Source organism: Alexandromys fortis, unplaced genomic scaffold (assembly GCF_014885135.2).
Source record: "Alexandromys fortis isolate MF-2015 unplaced genomic scaffold, M_Fortis_MF-2015_v1.1 scaffold_38, whole genome shotgun sequence".
Taxonomy (NCBI): domain Eukaryota; kingdom Metazoa; phylum Chordata; class Mammalia; order Rodentia; family Cricetidae; genus Alexandromys; species Alexandromys fortis.
The window spans coordinates 12364047-12386769 of record NW_026067916.1 but is presented as its reverse complement, the minus strand read 5'-3'; the positions used below and the strand labels follow the sequence as shown (position 1 = coordinate 12386769).

The following is a 22723-nucleotide window of genomic DNA, read 5'->3' as shown; positions in this document are numbered from 1 at the left end:
GTGGTCCCAGCCTCGGGGGACAGGGATCCACCTGGACATAGGCTGTGGTCCCCAGGCTGACAGTGCTCCACCTGGACATAGGCTGAGGTCCCCAGGCTGACAGTGCTCCACCTGGACATAGGCTGAGGTCCCCAGCCTTGGAGGATAGTGCTCCACCTGGACGGTAGGCTGTGGTCCCAGGCTCCGGGGACAGTGCTCCACCTAGACATAGGCTGTGGTCCCAGGCTCGGGATCTACACCCCCACCCGGACATAGGCTGTGGTCCCCAGGCTGACAGTGCTCCACCTGGACATAGGCTGTGGTCCCCAGGCTGACAGTGCTCCACCTGGACATAGGCTGTGGTCCCCAGGCTCGGGGGACAGTGTTCCTAGTCATACTGAAAATTCTTACTCCCAAAGCAACTCATAAACTTGTTAAGTCTTTCCTCACGAATGGGCCTTGACATTGCTGTCCGTGTCCAGTCTGTCTGAGGCTGAGTTCTAGTCCCCTGAACTGGGCCTGCCTCCTTTTCCAGGCTTCCTCTGCTTAACTGAGTCCCATGCATTGTGAAGTACATCAAAATCCCCTATCTTCATTTTATTTTTCTAATGCATTTCAAAGGATGAATTGTGTAAAGTGAAAATAAATTTTGAAAAACCCATTCTCTTTTTCCAGTCTAATATACATTGTGAATACTGTCTCTAATCTATCACAAGATCAGTTTCATAGCCCTTCTTGATGAGCATCATCACTGAGGGTGTGTCCTTCGCGGGCACGTTATGACCCACAGAAGAGAGACCTACTGGTATGCTTCACCGGATGCTCTTCCCGGGTACCTGTGGAACCCCGCTCTAGCCGGACACTCCAGGACCAGACCAGCCAGCTGCCGGCAAGTATGGCGCGTCAGACTGGCAGAGAAGGGTGGCGAGGAGCTTCCAGACCCCTCATTGTGAAAGCCTCTGCACAACCTTCCGACATCTATTTTCAGTAAATAGGCGGATTTTCAAACCGTTATGAAGAAATGTGCCTTGTGGAGAATACCTTCAATGTTGTGTCTGCGGCAAGCCACGGCTTAGCGCTACCACTCCAGCACACTGCAGGCTTCTAGTCTCGCCTTAACGCCAACACGTCCCTGTTCTAAAGCGTCTTCCAAGCTGATGTCTATCCATCCTGAGGATACAGCTTTCAGTTCAAGGATTTGTGCCTCTTGAATCACGCTAGTCTTTACGGGTGTATTCTGAAGCACCCCTAAAGCGCTCGTGCGCTCTCTTACACACACACACACACACACACACACACACAGAGCTTCAGCTTGCACACTCAGTGCCACCACGCACAAGGGCACAAGGGCCCCACATATGGAAGAACCTGGCTGAACTCAAAGACATCAAACTTACACCTCCTGCGATATTAACCACCTGAAAAGACAGCTGACAATGTCTATAGGGCTCAGAGTAATGGCTCAGTGGCTAGAAGGACCTGGGTTCAGGTCCCAGCATCCATATGGTAGCTACAGCCGTCTATTAGAGTTCTAATGCCTTTTGACCTTGTGCCCATACATACATGCAGGCAAAACGCTCACAAATAAGTTTGAAAAAATTTAGAAAAGTTACATATTATAATTTTAGTCAAGTAAAGAAATTTTGTACATCTTTGCATTTTCCTTTTTATTAAAAATTATTATATAATTTAGGCTCAGTAAAAAATTCAAACAGTAGAAATGGGCACACACAGAAAAATCCAATGTGCCCCCCGCCCAGTCCCATGATCACACGTTTTACACATCATTCTAGAAATGTTCTATGTATAAATGCATTTCTCATTGTTACAAAACACACAGGACCACAGTACATTGTTTTACAACAGCTTTTAAAAACATCATTTCAGGGTGTATTTCTATAGACTCTAGTCACTCTCCCAGGCCCATCCTGGTTGAGCCAGCTGCCTGGGGGTGGAAACCTGGATTGCTCTCCAGCATCGGACACATCCTTACTGGGGTGAGTGCTAAGAACATGCTCCCTGGAGAAGGAAATACAGTTTGACTGACCCGAAAGGAGGGGAAGCTCTGTTGATGAGGGGCCTGCAAGCGGTAGGGGGAGGGGGCAGGTGGAGCGGGGCTTGGGGGTCACCGAGGCCCAGAGCCCTCTGGCAGTTCTGATCTCCACTCAGCACCTCAGGCTGCCTCGTGAGCAACTGCCAATCACTTCCAGGGGCCAGGACTATACAGAGAAAGGACACTGATTCGATGTGGGGGAGCCATCAAATATCCCAGTAAATATCTCTAGTTCAATCTCACTTGATAACAGTAAAATTATCCAAAATAAACCTGAAGAGCAAAATAATCCATGAACCCAACTAAACCTCTGCCCCAGAAGTGACTCCCATCCTGACTGTTCCCGACTTAAGTATTTGTAGATGTCGCCTGTAGATCCTGCCCAATCCCCAAACTGCCCCAAATCTCAACTATTCCAAAATTCAAAATTTTGCCAGGCTGTAGTGGCACATGCCTTTAGTCCCAGCACTCGGGAAGCAGAGGCAGGAGATCTCTGTGGATTTGAGGCCAGCCTGGTCTATGAGATCCAAGAGAGTCACGGCTACACAGAGAAAGCCTGTCTCAAAAAAAAAAAAATTCAAAATTTGAAAGTCATGTTGGATTACAGCTGTTCACCCTGAACTGTGTTAGAAACAAAAGGCGACTTCTATTGTTTAACTCCATCAGCTGAAACCATCCTTTTAAAGAAAGGTGGAAGCAGACGGTAAGTCCTTGCATGCTGACGTAAGACTGTATCACTCATAGAAGAAGTAGGAGCAGTCGGGCGGTGGTGGCGCACACCTTTCACATTCAGCACTCAGGGAGACAGAGGCAGGTGGATCTCTGTGAGTTAAGAGTCCAGCCTGGTCTACAGAGCGAGTTCCAAGACAGTCAGGGCTGTTACACAGAGAGACCCTGTCTTGAAAAACAAAACACACACAGAGAGAGACAGAGAGGGAGAGAGAGAAACAGTAGGAGCAACCAGTCAGAATTTCGGCAGTATTGCCAAAGCCTTCTCTTTCACATCCGCATCGTGGTGATGAGCTAACGCCCTCATCTTCTGGGCACAGTCTTCTCCATACAGCAGGGAAAACAACGAGCCTTTGGCGAAGGGCGGCTGAGCAGCCGAGCAGCCTTCCACCCCGAGGCAGTTGTTTAGGTTCTGAAACAGCGTGAGAGCCCGGACAAGAATCTCACTTGTTATTCGGCCATCATACAGGGAAAGAAAGGAAGCATCCACCTGAAAGAGGAAACACTGAGTATCATTTTGTATTGTAAAATAGCACTGACTAGTTTCCATTTAGAAGTCTGGTCTGGGGCAGGCAGCCCCAGCTGCTAACTCACTAACACCCTTGCACCTAGGTTCTAGACCCCTGTCACACATGAAATGAGGTTGTGCTTGCTAGACAAAAGGTAAGATTTCTTTGGGACTCCAGAGAGCAGACATTTGAAAATCCAATCATTGTAGGATCCATGCAGTTTCTGTAAGCACTCCTCAGTGCAGCCAGTACCACCACCCCCACAGTCCAGGACCAGGGCTGAGTGGACGGCCCTGCTTTCGCAGTGACTGCTCGTTGGTTACAGGTTTGAGTTCCATGAGGACGAGCACTGTGTACTTGCTGGTCTGTGCGCTCTGCCCAGCATCGAGCACACTCGGGTGGGCGGCTCGACACTGTTGTCTCAGCAAATGCTGAGGCAGATGTGCGCAAACCAGACCAGATTTACAGACGCAAGGATACTGTGGACTGCAAATGGAGCAGCGATGGAAAAGTCAGTGTTGTTGCAGAGGGTTTTTAAAGATAGTTTTAAAAAGTAAAATATGCTTGTTTCAGTAAACACAAATTAATATATAGGAGGAACGGTAAACCAACCCCATAGTGTGAGGGTTTCTGGGCAGACCTTCCTAGCTCCATCCGTCCAATCTCTGTGTGTGTGTCCATGCACAAACTGGGCAGGCGATCTACTCACCTGGGCACTCAGCAGCCCCTCTGTCATATCTGGGTTCTCAGACAAATTCAAAAGCAGCTTCAACACCTGGACCTGCCGGCGAGAAGGCTGGGTTTACTGGATCAGCAAGTACAACCCTCTTCCTAGGGTGCTGTCTTCTAGCTCCTCGACACCCCACAAACTCCCGTCTGCACCTCCAAGCCTGGATGCAACTCTTTCTGTGAAGTCTCCACTCGGATCCTCTGACCCTTGGCACCTCTTTGAGAGCAGCTACCTCACTTCTGTTTTAGTTGCTGGGGAGGCAGGAAGAGCTCAGCAAATGTCTCCCAATACTGTAAGTCTGGTATGTGTTCAGTCACCTCCTTTCTTTCCGAATCTGTGCTTGTGTGCACACATATACACATGTGTGTGCATGAGGAGGTCAGAGGCAGAGGTCAGTGGTGTCTGTGATCGCACTTCACCTCAGACATTGAGACTGGGTCCTCACCTGAATCCAGAACTGTTGGAGGTTATCTTTTTAAAATGTGAAAAATACTTTATGATCATTTAATTAGGAAACAATATGAAAGTGGTCTAAAGGCTAATTTAAATGCTAGCATTCTTATTATGTATTTTTGAAAAGTCAGAAATTAAATAGAATGTTTTAAAAATCCTTAGACTTGTTTTATGTGCATAAATGGTTGACGGTATGTATATGCACCATGTGTGTGCAGTACCTGCAGAGGTCAGAAGGGGGCAATGGAGCCTCTGGAGTTAGCAATGGTTGTGTGGGTGCTTGGTACTGAGACCTCTGCAAGAGCAACACACGCTCCTAAGTGCTGAGCCATCTCTCCAGCCTCAGAATGTCTCTTTGAAAAACATGGATCCACACTTTCTACAAGACCATTGAAATTAAAGTGAGGAGGAGGGCACTAAAACCAGGAAAGAACAAATCTACTTTCACCAGATCCAGGAAGGAACCTAGATGTGCTTTTCCTAACTTGTTAGACAGGCAGCACACACTGACTTTGGGACTCTGGGGAGAGGGCGGTGGGATCCAACTTGGGATCCCTAAGGTCTCCCTTAGCCCGAGAACATTCCAAATACAGGGAAACAAAGAAAAAGGAAGTTTCCAGTGCGCTGTATGCCTACAATTCCTGTGATCACATGTGGAGGTGTTTATAAGGAGAAGGTGATAAACTTTGCTTAACCTCAGTTTGACCATGTGGGTATGGAGGTGTGTGTCTTTAGTCTCAGTGTCGGGAGGCAGAGGCAGGTGGATCTGTGTGAGTTCAAGGCCAGCCGGCTCCACAGAGCAGGTTCCAGGACAGCCAGGGCTACACAGAGAAACCCTGTCTCTGAAAACAAACCTTTCCACCCCCCAAATTAAAAATTTGTAAAATGAATGCAAAATCAGAGCCCGAGAGGAGCCGTGCTGCCCTCTACAGGTTAAACACATTCATTCACTACAGTTTCAAGTTCCGCTCTTTTCCTCTCTTGCCCCCTACGCCACCTTGTGGCGACCCAGGACTTTAGGCTGCTGGCTCTCTGGTCAGTACAGGCAGCACCTTACAGTATCTGTCTTTGCTGTGAGTCAGGGCGCAAGCACAGATCACGGAGCGCAGTGGGAATTCCACTACTAACTAAACAGACCTGTGAAAGTCCCTCTGCTGGACACCTACCGAGGGAACATCCATGACCGGCACGTACAAATGGACGGCTATGCCAAGACGCATTTTCCAGCTAGAACGCCACGCTCATACTCAGCTTTTATGGAGAAACAATGCCATGATGACCAGGTTCCCATCAAAACTTTAATTTTCTACCCTAGAAAAATTCTTGGCAATGCAATGGAAAAAAAAAAAAAACCCACAAAAAAGAACCAAACAAACAACCCCCCCTAAACAAAACAAAAAAACCTATGTGAGTCGTCTCTCACAAAGTGGTAAATTTTACTGGCTAGATCTGAGACAGATAGACAATACACAGGTCCAGAGCTTGGCTTTGAACTAAGAGTTCCTCCTGGGTTCCGGGTAAAGAAGCCACAGAGACAGTCAAGGGAGAGGTTTTGTTCACACAGCAGTCACAGCACAGAGGGAAGGCGCTTTCCCGGGCGGGAGACAGGCTGGGGCTGCAGCAGTACTGCCCAGGGTTTAATTCTGAACGCCTGTGCGTGTCTGGGACCACCCACACGTAACACCTCAGAAACCCTGGGCTACAGTGCGGCTCTTCTGTAATTATACCCTGGTAACCCCGAATTGACCTCAGATACTCATCTGGGTTTGGAAAGGGGCAGGAAGCTTTATGCACTGCTTAGGGACCTAGCAGCATAGAAGACGGTGCTGCTGGGGGTGATGGATACCATGGACTGTGGGGGCCACCTCAGGAGGTTAAGATATTGCCTAGAGATTGGTCCTGTGATATTTTGGTGAAGACGGTGGCTTGTCTGAACAGTTTGCCTGAGGCTAAGGTGAAGAATTTTGAATTAATTCCATAGGTAGAGGAACTCTCAAAACAGCCGAGTACAGCAGACCCGGTTGTGTGGTTATTAAGACTTATAATAAAAAGGAGCAACTGAAAACAGAAAACGTGCGGACTGAGAAAAGGGGCATCAGGAAGCAGAATGGAGCTAAATCCTGTGTTAAAGGAGATCCCAGATTAAAAAAAAATGGGATAAAGGGAGTGGTGACCTCAGGGCAGGATCCTACCCAGTTAAGTTTTCAGCTGTGAAGAGGAGCTAAAGAAGCCTGGAGCCAGGTGTGGTGGCGCACACCTTCAATCCCAGCACTGAGGAGGCAGAGGCTGGCGGATCTCTGAGTCTGAGGCCAGCCTGTTTCACGACAGCCAAGCTTAGGTGGTGAAGGACAGAAAGCTGGTGAAGATGTAACTGAACAAGGGGCCATGTTCAGCCCCTGTGAGCAGCAGAACTCGGCAGTTTGGGCCACGTCGTTCTGGAGTTAACAGAAGGGGCTGTGTTAGTTGCCCTTGAAACTAACGGAGGCCAAGAGAGGCCACTGTGTGAAACTGTAAGGTTGAAGTCCTGGAGCCCCCAAGATGCTGGAGATGCCTTAGTCCTGGGATACCCACCAAGGAGAGCTGGAACAAGGGAGTGGAGCCAGCGCCAGAGAGGTGTGTGCCGCAGTCAACACAGCTGAACAGTTAGAGACCGGCAGACATGGAGACAGAATATGGGATTCCCCGGCTGGTTTTCGGTCTGACTTCCCTCACTGTGCTCCCGTCCCCGTGTTTAGGGATGGTAAAGTACATCCTGTGCATTATGTGTTGGAAGTGTGTGATCTGTTTTTTGATTTTGATTTTATAGGGAATTACAGTTAAGAGACTTCACGAATCCCAGAAGAGACTTTCAACTCCATACTTTTAAACACTGTTGAGACTGTACTAGACAACGAAGACTTTGGAAGTTGCAATAAACGCATTTTGCACTATGATATTAAAAGCTTATGGGGGCCAGGGAGTGGAGTGTGGTAGTTTGAAAGTAACTGGCCCCATGATCTCAGGGAGTAGCACTACTAGGAGGCGTGGCCTTGTTGGAGGAAGTGTGTCATTAAGGGGGTGGGCTCTGGGAGTGTGAGTCCACTTCCTGCTGCCTTCTGATCAAGATGTGGCCAGCACCATGTCTGCATGCTCCCCAACATGATGACAGACTGAACCTCTGAACTGTAAGAGAGCCACCCCAATTAAGTGTTTTCTTTTTGATAAGAGTTGTAGTGGCCATGGTGTCTCTTCACAGCGATAGGAACCCTAAGACAAGGAGTAACAAAAACCATACATAAAAACAGGCAATAAAACCCATTACTTTGTTTGCTGATTTAAAAAGCTGTCAGCACTGAGGTAGGAGCTGCAGCTGACGTCACTATTTCTCAGAGTCCTTTACTCGGTTCCTGTTTCTAGTTAAAGGACGACAGGGGTCCCAGAACATGATTTTCCTGATTCTCAGAGGATCAAATGATTGCCCAAGACACAGCACAAGGGCTTCACACGATCTGCGACTCTGGGCGAGGAGACAAAAGGCTTTCTTGGGCGTCTATGAGGAGGACTTTCATAAACACTGAGCGGACTACACTTTTTCTTTTGGATACGGGGTTTCTTTATGTGGCCCTGCCTGTGAGAATTTGCTCTACAGGTCAGGTTGGCCATTAATCCACACAGATACACCTGTCTCATTCTGGAGTGCTGAGATTAAAGGCACCACTATCTTTTTAGGGGAACCTCTCAGGGATGAAATACACAGTCTGGGATCCCAATCTTTCCCCCCCCCCCCAACTCATAATGTAGACTAGGCAGCCCTCCCAGAGCTCCGCCTGCCTCCGCACCCAAGTGTTGGGATAAGAAGTTTGCGGCACCGCACGTGGACGGGAAATGCAGTCTCCTGAGATTGGCCAGCGGCTCTCCGGCCCACAGGACCGACCGCTGCGCTCCCTACCTTGGTGCTTCCGTTCCCGGTAAGCAGCAGGTGGAGCAGGCCGGTGATGTAGCTGCTGAGCAGATGCTGGTAGTTGTTGGTGACAGTCATGTTCGTGAGCAGCCTCAGCCCGGCCAGCTGCACGGCAGAGTTCAGGGGGTCTGCAAAGACATCCTCGCAGACTCGCTGGACATACACCTGCAGGCAGGAGAGAGAGACTGAGCACCTCCGGCTCTCCAGGACCTGAATGCTGCTTTTCTGCAGGGCAGAGCCGAGCTCAAGAACTGGATCTTCGGAACAGGGGACATTTATGTCAGGTCCTCTGACTCTGGTGACCATTCTAGCTAAGCTGCCTTTGTTAATGACCGGGCGCTGTGCTGAGAATCAAAAGCAAGCAGAGCAAAATTAACTTCCGTATTTCTGGAGATGCAGGTATGTGAGTTTCTATACTATTCACCACTGCAAAAAGCCATGAAGCACTGGCAGTATTCAATATCATGCATGAGTTTCCAGACGGGAAAAATCACTAAATCTGAGTGCTGTCAACACTTGCTCTAAGAAACGATCAACTGACCGCCCAACACCTGTACTAATGTTTGTGAGACTCCAAATGTGTCCCCAGAGGTCACATGTTCAAGTTTTACATTACACGTGTAAGCCAGCTTTCTCCATCCTCTAAGGTAAGTATCGGCTTCTGCAGCTGATGTGAGGGTAGGCAGGACGAACAGGTGCACTGGAGATCTGAGCTGACAGCCACTCACAGGGCACAGGAGGTCTGAGCTGAGGAGTCCCTCACGCTGTGACTGTCCTCACAGGGCACTGGAGGTCTGAGCTGAGGAGTCACTCACACTGTCACAGTGTCCTCACTGCCCACTAATTACTTCCTCTTTTGTGTAGACAACCCCATGCATTTTTATTTCAGACAACTTACCTTTATCTTGACTTGATTCTCAACATTCACACTCAGGTTATTTAGTGCATTTAATGCTTTCTCCTTAATACTCTGGTTCAGAGAGTTGATTTTGTTTGCAACGATTGGGATACCACCCAACTCCCGAATAATGGCCTAAGAGAGAGGGAAAAAATAGACCATAACTTCAATATGCAACCTTTTGCTGAACTTCACGCACACAGAAATGCAACTAAAATGAATCACTTTAGAGAAATGTTATTTGTATATTTGTATATCCATATACAAATCTTCCTGTTCAGAAACTGTCTTTATGTGAGTGTGCGTGGGCCATTCCTCAAAATGTCATTCACTTTTTTTTTTTTGAGACTTTTTTTCATTGGCTGGGACTCAACAAGTGTGGAGATGCAATATTCTGAAATATCTCTTATATTCCAAGACTGGAATTTTTGCTGGGCCTCATAGCCAAAGTTAATAATAAACCTTGAAGTCACTTAAGTCTGCTAGCCTACTGTGTACTCAAACTGTTTGTTTTACCTGAGAATAATGTAACTACCAACCTTGCCTTGGATTTCCCATGGAATAGTTTGTTAGTTTTACAACCTGAACTAACGCACAGCTACAGTCGTAAGTTATATACATTTTTGCCCCTAAACCAGGATAAAGCATGTGTATCCCTTGCTGAAAGCAGTAAACACAGAAGTCAAAAGTAACTATGTTTATTGGTTGAGAAACAAGTTTATTATCTGGGTCTTTGGGATCGGTTGGGGGTAGTGATGTGGGAAGCCCCTCTGTATGCCGTGAATATCACTGGTGTGGCTTTCTGGGACCCGGAGAAGAACGTGAGCTCCATGGACTCCCTGTCATTGCTTCCCCAGTGCCAGGATTACAAGTGTGTGGCACCATGCCTGGTTTTCCATGTGGCCAGTGCACTTTATTTATCTATCTCCCTTTACTCTAACTGACACACACAGAATATATATATATATATATATATATATATATATATATATATATATATATATATAAATGGAGCAGTTTGTATATTGATACATGTATAGGTTGCACAATGACCTTAAATGCCTATTTCCTCAAATGTGTATCACTTTTTAATGGCAAAACATTCAAAATTCTTTTTTTAGCTCAAAATAAATCTGTACAGATGACAATGTTAACAAAAGCATTGTTGAAAAAAAAAAAAACCCAAATTGTTTTTACTTGTTCCCTGAGGGGGAAAGGAGAAAGCCTTCACATTAAACTCTATAGTCTTAGCCATTTACACTACCTTGGTGGTTATCGCTGGCTGAGGGATCGATCACCTACAACAGACCACTCTAGCGAGGTCGGTTATCCAATGAAAACACATACTTAAATGTAAGGTGCTTTTACTATTTTATGCAAACTCTGCTTTTTGTTGGCTAGGAACTATTACGATGCTATTACCCAGCTCTTACAGCGATGCTGATATCCAGCTTCTCTGAGATTACTTCCTGTAATTTCATTATTTGGGTGTGATTTTTATGAAGAAAAAAAAAAGCCGATAACGTTGTGAGCGTAAGTGAGGATACAGACACACCGAGAGTTAACCGCCCAGAACCACAACTGCAGTGGGAAAGAGGAGACTTACTTGATTGGTTGAGAAGGCTGCATTATTGCCCAGGGTGACCAAGGCTTTCTCAACAATGATAGGATCATCGGTTGCCTCCAGCAGGTATAGAAGTTTCTCAAGTTGTTCAGCATTTAGGACCTCATCATAGGGACCATCGGTTAAGTCTTCTGCGTAAGAAGAAAGCCACATGAAGATCATTAAAAGTCATCAATGAGGTGTTCTGCTTTTTAAGGGCAACTTAATTTGCATATGCCCACACAGAGGTGAGAATTCTGCCTTTAGAATGGCATTAGCAGATTACATGTAATGGTGCCGGTAAAATGTTTTAATAGTTACTTAATAAAAAAAAATTACATTTCGGGGCTGGAGAGATGGCTCAGCGATTAAGAGCATTGCCTGCTTTTCCAAAGGTCCTGAGTTCAATTCCCAGCAACCACATGGTGGCTCACAACCATCTGTAATGAGGTCTGGTGCCTTTTTCTGGCCTGCAGGCATACACACAGACGAAATATTGTATACATAATAAATAAATTTTAAAAATTACATTTCTCTACCTCTGAGGAAGGTAGGTTTTTTTGGTCGGCAGATTTCAAATTGTTTTCCGGACCTAAAAGACCCCTTTAGAATGCGTAGCAAATTGTTGGACAATGTCCCAATCACCATAGGACTGAACCTACAAGTCCGAGTTACAGGATGCTGAGGATGGCTTCAAGGTTCCTCCCCAGGGCAGGTGCCAGCAGAATTGCACCACAGGGATCCCTTTTTCCCAGGGCTACACGCTTAGTTTCAGCCTAGGCCTGAGGCCCCGCAGTGACATACTCGCAGCCAGGGACATCTCTTTGGTAACACAAAGGCCCAGTACAAATTTTAAAGTAATAGGCAGCCTACATGGCTTGGAGAAACCTTAGTTCTCTCCTGTGAAGCCCGAGGAAACAACAGAAAACTTGGGGCAACGTTTTCAGCCCTTATTTTAAACAAAGAAGTGGGGGCAGGGAAGCGGCTCCGGACCCACGCAAGGCAACCTCCAGCCTTCCTCCAGGTCCTCCCATGCACACAGGGACCCGTGAGCGCCCAGGGCACCCCGGGCCCACGCAGCTCGGAGTGGCCCTGCAGCCCCGAGCCTGTGGCCCGCCCATCGCCTCACCTGCGGACCGCGAGGGGCGCAGGCGGCGGCGTGCTCGCCGCGGGCCCCGAGTCAGCCAGTAGATGCAGTAGCAGGCGCCGGCGCCCAGGACCAGCCCCGCCGCCACCCAGCCCGCGTCCCGTGCGCCGCCCATGCTGCTGCAGCCGCCGAGCTGTGGGGAACGGGGATGCCGGGACCAACTCGGGTCCGGAGAGAGGAAACGGGGCTGAGACTCCGCCTCCCGGAAGTTGCACTGCTAAACTCGGAAGCCCACCCACCCGGCGCCGCAGAGCCTTGCACCGGGAGGGCGGATTGCACAGAGCCGCGGTCGTAGCTGCAGCTCCTTCCCCTACCCGGACCGCTACGCGCTAGGCTCGCCTCTAGCCCCGCCCCTCCATATTAGTCCCGCCCATTTTCACTCTGCCCCGCCCAGCGGTGGCCGCCGCGCCCATCCTCGTCCCGCCCCCTCGCACTCTGCCCCGCCCAGCTACAACTCGCCCCGCCCCTCCTCGCCCCGCCCCTTCTCAGTCTGCCCCGCCCCCTCCGCGGTCGCAGTTGCAGCTCCTTCTCGTACCCAGACCGCCCCACGCGAGGCTGGCTTCTAGCCCCGCCCAGCTATGACCGCCCCGCCCCTCCTCTTCCTGCCCCGCCCCTTCGCCCTCCGTCCCGCCAAGCTACGACCTTCCCACCCCGCCCCTTCGCATTCTGCCCCGCCCAGCTACAACACGCCCCTCCCCTTCTTGCCCCGCCCCCTCGCACTCTGCCCCGCCCCCTCCCCTATAAGGCTCTCTTTTTTCCGTCTCCTGATTGGCGGGGACTGCACGGCTCCCCGCCCCCTCGCGTGGTTGCCGAGCAACGCGCCGACGCGGCCGGCCGGCTCAGCCTACCGCGGCATCTCAGGCCGGCCTCCGGCCATGTCTTCCCTGCGCTGTGCCACCCCTAAACTGAGGAACTACTTCAGGGACAAATACATCCCTCAGATCTGTGAGGTACTGGAATCTCTCACACACAGGACACGGGGAGAGCCCGGGAGGGGCGAGGAGATTCCTAGGGCTGCCCTCGAGGAAGGAGCGGGATTTGGGAGGGAAAGGTTAGAGAAGACCGGAGGGTGAGGATGGCTGACGCAGGCGTGGGAATGAGAAGAAAGGCGAGAAAAAAGTGACATTCGCCCGCGCGAGAGAGCACAGGGCCCTGGTTGGGATCCTCGGAGCAAGGGAAGGCGTGACAGACGCACAGTGGTGTTAGAAAGAGCATCTTGAGCAAGACGTGGGCGGCGAGCCTAGAACAAGGTTGCCTAGCTCCGCTTCCAGCAGGAGGGAAGAAGAGTCACCGCCATCGACACAGCTTTTTAGAGCTCACCACCTGCAGGACCTGGGGTCCCGGTTTCAGCAAAAAAACCAGTTTCAGGGTACATCTGTATGAAGCAAACTGGATTTATCAAAAGAGAAAACAGCGGTGTTGCACTAGAGAGTAAAACACACCCGGATCGGACAATGGTGGCTTTGGAAGGGAGAGGCGCTCAGTTTAAGTGTCTTCACAGTGGGGTTATATGTATACCTTTTTTTTTCTCTTGTGGCTTTCAAAGTTCCATCTTTAAGTATTGATAATACACCACATACATCTTTTTTCTAACATTACCTAACGTTGAAGTTTCTTTTCCTCTCAGTAACTACGTAAACTTTTTTTCTCAGTTGTGTGGTGGATTTATGAGTGGTTTTATTTATTTGGCTCTGGGAGAGGAGAGACCAGACGTTCAAGGCTGTGCGTCCTTTTGGCCTTATGCAAGCACAGCCTAATCTCTGGCCTTGGCATCCTCCACTGGGGTGTTTGGAAGGACATCATCTAGCCCTAAGTGAGTCCAGTGTCCTTCCAGCCTTTATCAGGATACCACTGGGAAAAACATATATTCCCTGTGTGGTCCTGTAGGTCCCTTCTGGCCGCGAGAGCAGATCAGATCTGCAGGAGCAGGGCTTCCCTCTCTAGCACCCCAGTCACCACAGGTCCCTATTCTGCCCAGCCTCCGGAGTACAGTGTGGCTCTGAATACCAGGTTTTATTCTCCTGCGTGCAGGAAGCTGAGGAAGTCTGGCAACTTCTATTTTGTCTGTAAATAAATAGTTGGCGTTTGTTGTGGGTGATGCAGTGGATTTTCCAGCAGATAGCTTCTTGGGGAGAGCGGAGGCTCAAAGGGAGGAAAGAGCAGTTCGGCACAGTCCTTCCTTTCGGGTGGTAATTTTTATTTTAAAGATTTATTTATTATGTATACAACATTCTGCCTCCATGTATGCCCGCACGCCAGAAGAGGGCGCCAAATCTCTTTACAGATGGTTGTGAGCCACCATATGGTTGCTGGGAATTGAACTCAGGACCTTTGGAAGAGCAGCCAGTGCTCTTAAGCGCTGAGCCATCTCCCCAGCCCCCTCGGGTGGTAAATTTGAAGTATTTGTTAACATGTTAAATAGGGGCAGGCCCCAGAGTTTATCCTGAGAAGGCTTTCACCATTGCTCATGCATCAAGCAGGTGCAGTAGGAGTCTTGGGTCTTACCCATTCCCTTTCCCTCAGAGACCATAGAGGTGGATTCCATTCTGCCATCTCTCTCTCTCTCTCTCTCTCTCTCTCTCTCTCTCTCTCTCTCTTTCAGTTTTCCAGGACTTCTGCTCCTTTAAAAGCCACCTGTAAATATGTAAACCCCAAACCCCAAATAAAACAAAAACCTGCCTGGTTTATTGAATCTGCTGACTGATGTTTAGTTTTCGTTAGTTTTATAACCAATCACTTAAATATATTATTATTTCTACCCAGTTCTTCCCTCTTTTCTTATAGGAATTCAATTAAGAATATAATGAAATTTTACCTTTGTCCTCTGTTTTAACTTGGTCCTGTTAACTGTTTTTTTTTTTTTTTTTTTGGTCTGGGTGCAGTCTTGGCTCTTTCTCAGATTAATTTAATGGATTGCTAACTTTATTAATTTTGTTTTATATTGTGTCCCATTCTATCTGTTGAATACATTAAATCTTAATTATGGATAATATATTTTTTCAGTCCTGGAATGCCCATTGATTCCTTTCAATGCATTGCATTTTTTATTGATTTTTATTAAGCTCTACATTTTTCTTTACTCCCCTCCCTGCCTCTCCCCTACCTATCAACCCTCTCCCAGCAGTCCATATTTTCAAATTATGAAAATATCTTTTCATTTATTTTGATATCATTTCCTATTTCTTTAACATGTTAATGGTTATTTTATAAAATAACTATTTGGAAAAATGATGGAACTGTTATGCCCAGATCCGCAAAGTCTCCCAAAAACCAACAAGGAGACCGAGTCCCATATGTAAAAGCAAAGAGCCTTTATTTTATGCAATTTTGCAAACTTGGTCTCTCCATGTGTCCAACATATTGGAATAAACAGAGAGCCCCGAGCTCAGTTAGAGTTGGGTTTTTATAGTAGTAAAGGTGGGGTGAGGGATTTCTGAGGTTCAGGACCCCTGATTGGCTGACATTTGTCTAGGGGTGTCCTGGTGAGGGTGCTGGCAGGTGATCCTATCTACAGTAGTTGGAACGTTAGGCATCTTCTTTGGATAGTTTGATCTTGGGAGGTGCTCAGTAATCTCAGTTTGTGGTTCTTCCCACAACCAGGTATGGCTCCAGGGTAAACTACTGAGACTCAGGCCTCCATTAAACTTATCGATGGCTGAGTCCTACTCTGGCAGGTGATAATGGTTGGAAGTAAAGAACTTCTTTGGGTGGTCTGTTCGTTTTTAGCTTATCATGCCAGGCTCCTACTGGAACAAGTCTCTAATCCCGGAACTCAGGAAGCTAGGACAGGAGGGTTGCTTTTAGCTTAGCCTGAGGCTACATATTGAGTTCAAGGCAAGCACAGGAAAATTTTCAAGAGACCCTGTCTAAAATGAAGACCAAAAGAAACACTGGTTTCTTCAATATCTGAATCATTTTTGAATCTGTGTCTGTTGTTTCTTCTCCTCCATTGATTATTATATTTTCTCAATTCTGGACATATTAAGTGATTTGTTCTGTTGGATATCAAGTAAAAAGGAACAGTAGACATTCTATACAATCCATTCTTTTTTAAAATTTATTTATTTATTTATTATGTATACAATATTCTGTCTGTGTGTATGTCTGCAGGCCAGAAGAGGGCACCAGACCTCATTACAGATGGTTGTGAGCCACCATGTGGTTGCTGGGAATTGAACTCAGGACCTTTGGAAGAGCAGGCAATGCTCTTAACCACTGAGCCATCTCTCCAGGCCCCTACAATCCATTCTTTTACCATGGAGAGTCCCGCTTTCTTCTCTATAGACTGAAGAGGTCAGTCATTCTAGGCCAATGAAGCTGGCTTGATGCTAGACTACAGGCTCCTCCCTCTTTCCATGAATATCCTCTTAGAGGTGGCTGTGCCGGCTCCTTCACCAACACCCTAGACCCAGACATACTTGTCATTGAACAAATGGCCACACGTGGGCGCCTCTTATTCTTTCGGCTCCACGCAACCACCCAAAGTTGTCTGGCTTGCCTTTTTCCTACTGGCAGAGCATCCTGGGCCTGGACACACTCTGGTCCTCATTCTATCCGGAGCTGGGAAAGCGTGCTTAGTTTTGGCAGTTCACAAAAGCAGATTCTTTCTCTGGTGGGATTTCACTACTCTCTGATGTCATACCTGAATTTGCACTAGGATGCATGCACTCATGTGGAGGCCAGAGTTCAAGCATGCACACACATAGTAGGTAAATGGTCAGTCAACCAATGAGTACATAAATGTTTAAAAGCGTGTGAATAAAAAGTAATATAATTCTTTCAGGAAGAAATCTCTCTCTCTCTGTCTCTCTGTCTCTCTGTCTCTGTCTCTCTCTGTCTCTGTCTCTCTCTCTCTCTGTCTCTCTCTCTCTCTCTCTCTCTGTGCAGGTGATCATGCCTGTAGCAAGCTAGTCTTTCCCATCAGTAGAATCTACTCTTGCCATCTAAGTGTGTTGTCTACACAAAAGAGATTAACGTAAGATATAGTAATAGCCTTTTTAAAAGACCTTGGAGCTGAGTATTTTAAACGTGTTGGCTGTGTTTGTTTGTGTGTATGAGGGGTGGCACAAGCATGTCGTGGTACATGAGTGGAAAGCTTAGGGTCAGTCCTTGCCTTCTACCTTCTTTGAAAGAGGGTTTCTTTGTTCTTTGATGCCAGGCTTGTTGGCCCGTGAGTTTCAGGGATTCTCATGCCTTCACCCCGCATCCCAGGGCCACTCACCTATGTGTGCTCTTCGCCTGACTTTACATGGGTCCTGTGGAGTCAAACTCAGGCCCTCAAGCTTGCGAGGCAAATTCTTTATCCTCTCGGCTGTCTCCTCAATCCAGAGCTAGCTATTCATGTGTTTGCTTTGTATTTTAGATAGATGGAGTAAATAGATACTTAGAAACCTGGGCAATAAAATGTTTACTGTGTAGAAATTACTTTATGGTCCAGGAACTATGTATTTTAGAAACTCCAAATTAGAAAAAATATGTAATGGCAACACTTGAGGGCTGTACCTACAAGAAAGTTTTGGAAGCATGAATCCATGTGATTCTTCTGGTTCACCACAGTCATCTTTCCTCTCAGAATCCAGACACTGCACACACTGTACCTCATCTCACTGACTGTCCTTTGGAAGTACTCCTGGAAGGCATTCATATGTTAAGGAAATTATTAAAATAGGAGTCCATGCAATGATGCATGCCCTCTTAGAAGGATTTGGGTACATTTTAAAAATTAGACATACGTCTGTGTTTCTGTTTCTACTTGATAGAGAGGTAGGTATGTTACCTCCTGGCAAACAGGCCAGCTCCAGAGAGACCAAAGATGAGCTGTGTATTATGGATACACTGTCTACAAAATTATTAAACAAATAGACATAGCAATTGTATCAGAGTAAGAAATTACATTTCAAATGGTGAGGTTGGGTTTCAGTTTAGTAGCTAGGGAAACGATAGGAGCCTGCAAAGATGGCTCTGGCCAGCAGAGGGCGAGCTTCACTTACAAATCACGACTGGAGCCTCTTGAATTTTTCTTGATTTTTTTTTTTTGATAAAGTTTTTATGGCCTACATTTCTTTCAAGATTCAGTTGTCAGTTTGTATTTATAAAACACATTTATCTAGAAGCCACATGGATCCTGTTATTGGGTGCTTGTCTTACGGGGTGCAAAGGAGAGGCCCAGTGGTTTGTACTTTCTCTCAAGCTCCTTGAGCCCAGGAGACCAGCCTGGGGAACCTCCCAAAACCCTGCTTTGGAACAAAGAATAAACATTTACCAAGAATGCAGGAATCAGGAATTTGTATGTGGTGAGGGACAGCTTGCTGATTTGGGAGAGCAGGGTCTGCTTCACTGACTTAGTTTGCTGGGCCTTTGGGTAAAGCGTTTATAGCTTCTCAGCTGTGGGGGGCAAATCTTTACTGAGTTCCTAGTCCAGCCAGCCCCAGTTTCCAGAGGTCGTTCTAAGATGAATCCACACTAAAGATGCAAAACGCTGCCAATGCTTTATGTCTGCGGTGGCTCTTTACCTAAGGGTAGCCACAGACGATGATCCCTCCACTGGGGGAACGGTGTGCTGGTGTTCAAATGGTCGTCGTGGTCTCTTATGTCTGTGCAGTCCTCTGTAAAGCTGCCCGGTCAGAACTGGGCGTGAGATGTTCCTGTAGTCCTAGTTCTTTGGGAGACCGAGGCAGGAGGGTCGCTCAATGCTGTAAGTTTCAAACCAGCTGGATAACACAGGTAGACTCGGGCTCAGAGAGAGCTCCTCATGCTGTATAACAGGTAGATTCTGGCATAGATAAGACCTCTTATGCTGGTTCCCAGGGGTGTTCCCTTCTTCCCAAGGTTCCTCCTGCATGGACAGAGCACTTGGGACACTCGCATTGATAAAGCTTCTAAAGTTAAAAGGGGGTGGTGTCTGTTCAAATGTTGACAAGAGGTGGCTGATTCATTCAAATGCTCACTATTGGACTACAGAATGAGACCTACCCGGAAGCAGCATCACAGTGCCCCACGTCTCCAGGGGGAGGGGGCACTTTGCTTTGTTTCCCGAGGCTTGGAGAAGGAGCAGGAAAGTTTTGAACAATGTTCAGATTTTTTTTTTTTATTGTGAAGTAAGGACTTTCTGGGACTCTGATTCTCAAGCTGCGCCTTTTCTCTTTGAAGCAACCTCCTTTTCTTTCTTTTCAGAGGGTGCAGACATCTGGACTGTTTGTTCTATTGTCTGTTTAAAAGATGTATTTCTGTGTTTATAGATGAACAAAACGTTTCCGGATAGATAAGAGCTCTCCCGATAGCCAGTTCTATAGGGCGAGCACATGGCGTGGACAAGGAGCACCAGGACGAGGCTTTCACAGCAAATGACCCTGGTTTGTGTCCCCACAGGGCTCGCGTGTTAGAATGTCGGCTCCCAGTGGAGCTCTGTGGAGAGGCAGCGGCGCTTGTCGGAGCAGCTGTGGTCAGGGACCATCAGCCTCAGAGGTGGACTGATGGTGATCTCACCGGAAGGAGTGGGTTACCACAGGAGAGGGTGGTATACAAGCCAAGCCAGCTTCCCCAGTCCCCTCTGGCCTGGGGCATGCTGTGTGTGACTCAGCACCGAGGGCCTCACTAAGTGCTGGCTCCACGCTCCTGGACATTCCAGCTGCAGACTCTAAGCCATAGGAAACTTTGTAACTCGTCCAGTCCGTGACATTCTGTTATTGCAGCAGAAATAAAAGAGACAGTGATTGACTGGGTCTGGAGAATTCCTTTGTCTTTGCAGGGTGACCCTGTCTGATTTCTGCATCCATCCTTGGTTATGGTTATTGGTGACTTGGTCTGCCCTACTGGCTTGGCTTTTCTGGCTTCCCCACCCATACACGCTCTACTCTCTTCTGGCCACACAAGCATCCGAGGGCTGCTTTCATTGCAACACTCTTCCAGCAGTTGCTTTTATACTACGATGAGGCTGTTAACATAGTCACCGTGCATTCTGGATATCTGATGTGATAGCCCTGATTGGTTCTCACGAGTTTGTCTGTCTCTGTCTCTACCCTGCCCCCCTCAACCCAGAACTATACTGGCAGCTAACTACCATACATCTGAACCATTGCTCGAGGACCCTCTCTTTCCTTGCCAAACACGTTTTCCCGCTCTAGCTTCCTCCATTTAGCTTGGCGTACAATCCGTCACAATCTTTCCTCGTCAGCACGCTGTGCTTTCCTGAGTCTCTCACATGTAAGACTCGCGTGGGTCCTAAGACACACATGCCTCATTATCCTCTTCAGGAAGCAATAGGAAGCCCTTGTTCTTGTACAGCGAGTAGCACCTGTCGGCTGAGCTGTCTCCCGGACCTTCCTGCTGATGTCTAAGGCCCTGGCTTCCATCCCTAGCACTTTAAAACAAGCAAACAGGGAGAACTAGTTATTTAGTCACTGGTCGTGCTTCTGTGTGCCATCCACCCATGAACTTCTAAACTCCTTGTTGTGTTGTCTTGTCCATTAGGAGCAAACGAACAGTCATAATTCTCTGCAAAAAGTAAATATCCCACTCCGTTGGCTCCATATGCCTGTACTGCCATCTCAGAAACTTAGCCTCTCTATCTGACTAGGTTTCTGCTTTTAGGAAAGCGGTTTTTTGATCTGGAGAACCCGGAAATACAAAGCAACATGCAATGTCCGATATTTCTTAACCTGATCCCCAACTTTCTTAATCCCCACAGAATTAAACCCCACTAACTCTCAGACTTCTGTGCCTGGGAATTTCTCAAGGAGCTTGCTAAAAATGCAGAGCCCTAGGTGGCAGAGGAAGTAGGTTGCCATCCAAATACTTCCGATGCAAATGTCTTCTAGACACAGGCTATGAAGGAGGGGATGGATTGTAGAATGGGGGAAGCAGAACCCCTGTAGACCCCACACATCAAAGCGCCAGGGACAGATGGGTCTTCCAGCAGAGCTGTTCAGGAAGCGGATGTAGTGGAGGGATCCAGCCCCTGTCCCTTGATGCTTTTTGGGTAATAGCCACCTTTTAAAAATCTAGCTTGCAGCTGTGGTGGGAACCAAGAGTGCCTTGGGTATTTAGTCTGCAAGTAGCCAAGCTTCTCGTGAGAGAGGTCAGGGAGGGTCTGAGTCAGGGTAGTTTAAGAGGTTGTTATGGTTCATTTTCTTAAGAAAAAAAAAAAAGATTTGTTTTTCTGTGTGGGGGTGTTTTACCTGAATGTGTATGCACTTTCTGCATGTCGGGTGCCCACCACGGTCGTAAGAGTGGGCTAGCTCCCTGGGAACTAACTAGAGGTACATGTCTGATGCCCACCAAGACTGAATGAGTGGGTAGCTCCCCTGGACCTGGAAATGCCCACAGCTCTAAGCTGCCGTGCAAGTTGCTGGGAAACAGACTTGAGTCCCGCGTGGTGTTTCTTTTAAGAACTCAGTTCAGTCTCCTGCCCTCCTCTGTCTCTGCAGTTTGTGAAGGGTGTTTGCTCCTGCCCATGGGAATAGCGGACAGCCGAGGATTTTAGAAGCTGCTACTGGGTGGTGGTCTGGCCTTTGGTCTATGTTGGTGTCCTTTTCTGCTGAATTGTGGATTTAAACCCTGCTCTGTTCTCACAGTCTCTTGAATTTATTATCTTCTTTCCAACAGGAGGGGAGGGGGGAGGGGCCTGTGTCTAAACTGAGGCTTTTTCCTTTATCCTGTAGTGGGGTGCTAGCCGACTGCACAGCAAGAGGGAGTCGAGGGTTGTGAAGGGAGGGTTCCATTATACAGAGTTCAGTCAGAACCCATTTCCTGTATTTCTCTTTTTCTTTGTCTGCTTATTGAAGGGACACTGGGAGAGCAGCTAAGTCCCTAGATCTATGTTTGATGGCACTTGGCCCACGACGGTGGGAACACGCTTGGTGTAACTCCAGGGTCTGGGAGATTTTGTTTCCGAAGTGAAGGAGCAGGAGAAAGCCAACAAGAGTGGCTTCTGGGTTGGGGAAAGGAAGAAAATCTCCCTCCCTCTGAGACATACTCAGTAAACCCTAAAGGGACTCAGGAACAAAGTGAGTGTTAGGAATTTTTCCTAATGCGAGCTCTCTGCCGACGCAAATTCCCAATCAGGCCAAATCAAAGCAAGCCAAATTAAGAAATATCCAGGTTTAGTGGGATCCCTGCACTCTCGGGTGGCCCTGAGGGGTAGCTGTGAAGCCTTGAACACAACCACCAAGAGGAAGGAAAAGTGACCATGTGGTCCTCTTTTAGGAATTCACTTAAATACCCTGTGGGAGTGGTCCTGACCCCATCCCAGAGAGGATTTGGAGTTCTGGGATTTGGAGTTTAGACCAATACAGCCTCAGGCCTGGAGGCTGGGGGCCTTGCTCCCAACTTAAGAGTGGGTTTTCAGCTGTTGGCTGTTGGCTGTGTGCCTAAGGGCAGAACTGTTCAGGAATTCCGTGTGCCTCACTGATATTATTTTTAATGGTAAGTTTTTCTCACAGGGATAGCCCAGGGGAAAATCATACTGCAGCAGCTTCCTGAGTTCTACAGATATGCTTTAAAGTGCATTATCTATTAATAACAAAAATTAATAACTTAATTACCTATTAGGTTATTTGTTTCCTACCCGTGTGCACATTTTTCATAATACCCATATATTCACCTATATATGTATATAAAAATGTATATATTTTCCATAATACCCATATATTCACCTATATATGTATATAAAAATGTATATATTT

The 22723-nt window shown here is 47.5% G+C and overlaps 2 protein-coding genes across 2 annotated transcripts in view; one reads left to right on the top strand and one right to left on the bottom strand.

Moving 5' to 3' along the window:
- Positions 1–1564: 1564 nt before the first annotated feature.
- Positions 1565–12364, bottom strand: Armc10 (armadillo repeat containing 10). The gene is made up of 6 exons (XM_050139836.1): positions 12024–12364; positions 10898–11046; positions 9292–9426; positions 8382–8558; positions 3980–4051; positions 1565–3251 (listed from the first exon to the last, which is right to left on the bottom strand). The coding sequence occupies exons 1-6, from the start codon at positions 12154–12156 to the stop codon at positions 2997–2999; spliced, it is 921 nt and encodes a 306-aa protein (XP_049995793.1). The 5' UTR covers positions 12157–12364; the 3' UTR covers positions 1565–2996.
- Positions 12365–12880: 516 nt separating this feature from the next.
- Positions 12881–22723, top strand: part of Fbxl13 (F-box and leucine rich repeat protein 13) — a 159401-nt gene continuing 149558 nt past the window's right edge. The window contains exon 1 of the mRNA XM_050139741.1: positions 12881–12991. Within this exon, the coding sequence (XP_049995698.1) occupies positions 12917–12991 (75 nt within the window). The 5' untranslated portion in view covers positions 12881–12916. The remainder of the gene's footprint in view (positions 12992–22723) is intronic.

Bases quoted from the DNA above. Each gene is read 5' to 3' on its own strand.
- Armc10 (XM_050139836.1), bottom strand. From the start codon at position 12,156: ATGGGCGGCGCACGGGACGCGGGCTGGGTGGCGGCGGGGCTGGTCCTG. The intron at 11,047-12,023 runs GTGAGGCGATGG...CTTCTTACGCAG, and splicing joins GCGCCCCTCGCGGTCCGCAG to AAGACTTAACCGATGGTCCC. The intron at 4,052-8,381 runs GTAGGGAGCGCA...TCTCGCCGGCAG, and splicing joins CCGGGAACGGAAGCACCAAG to GTCCAGGTGTTGAAGCTGCT.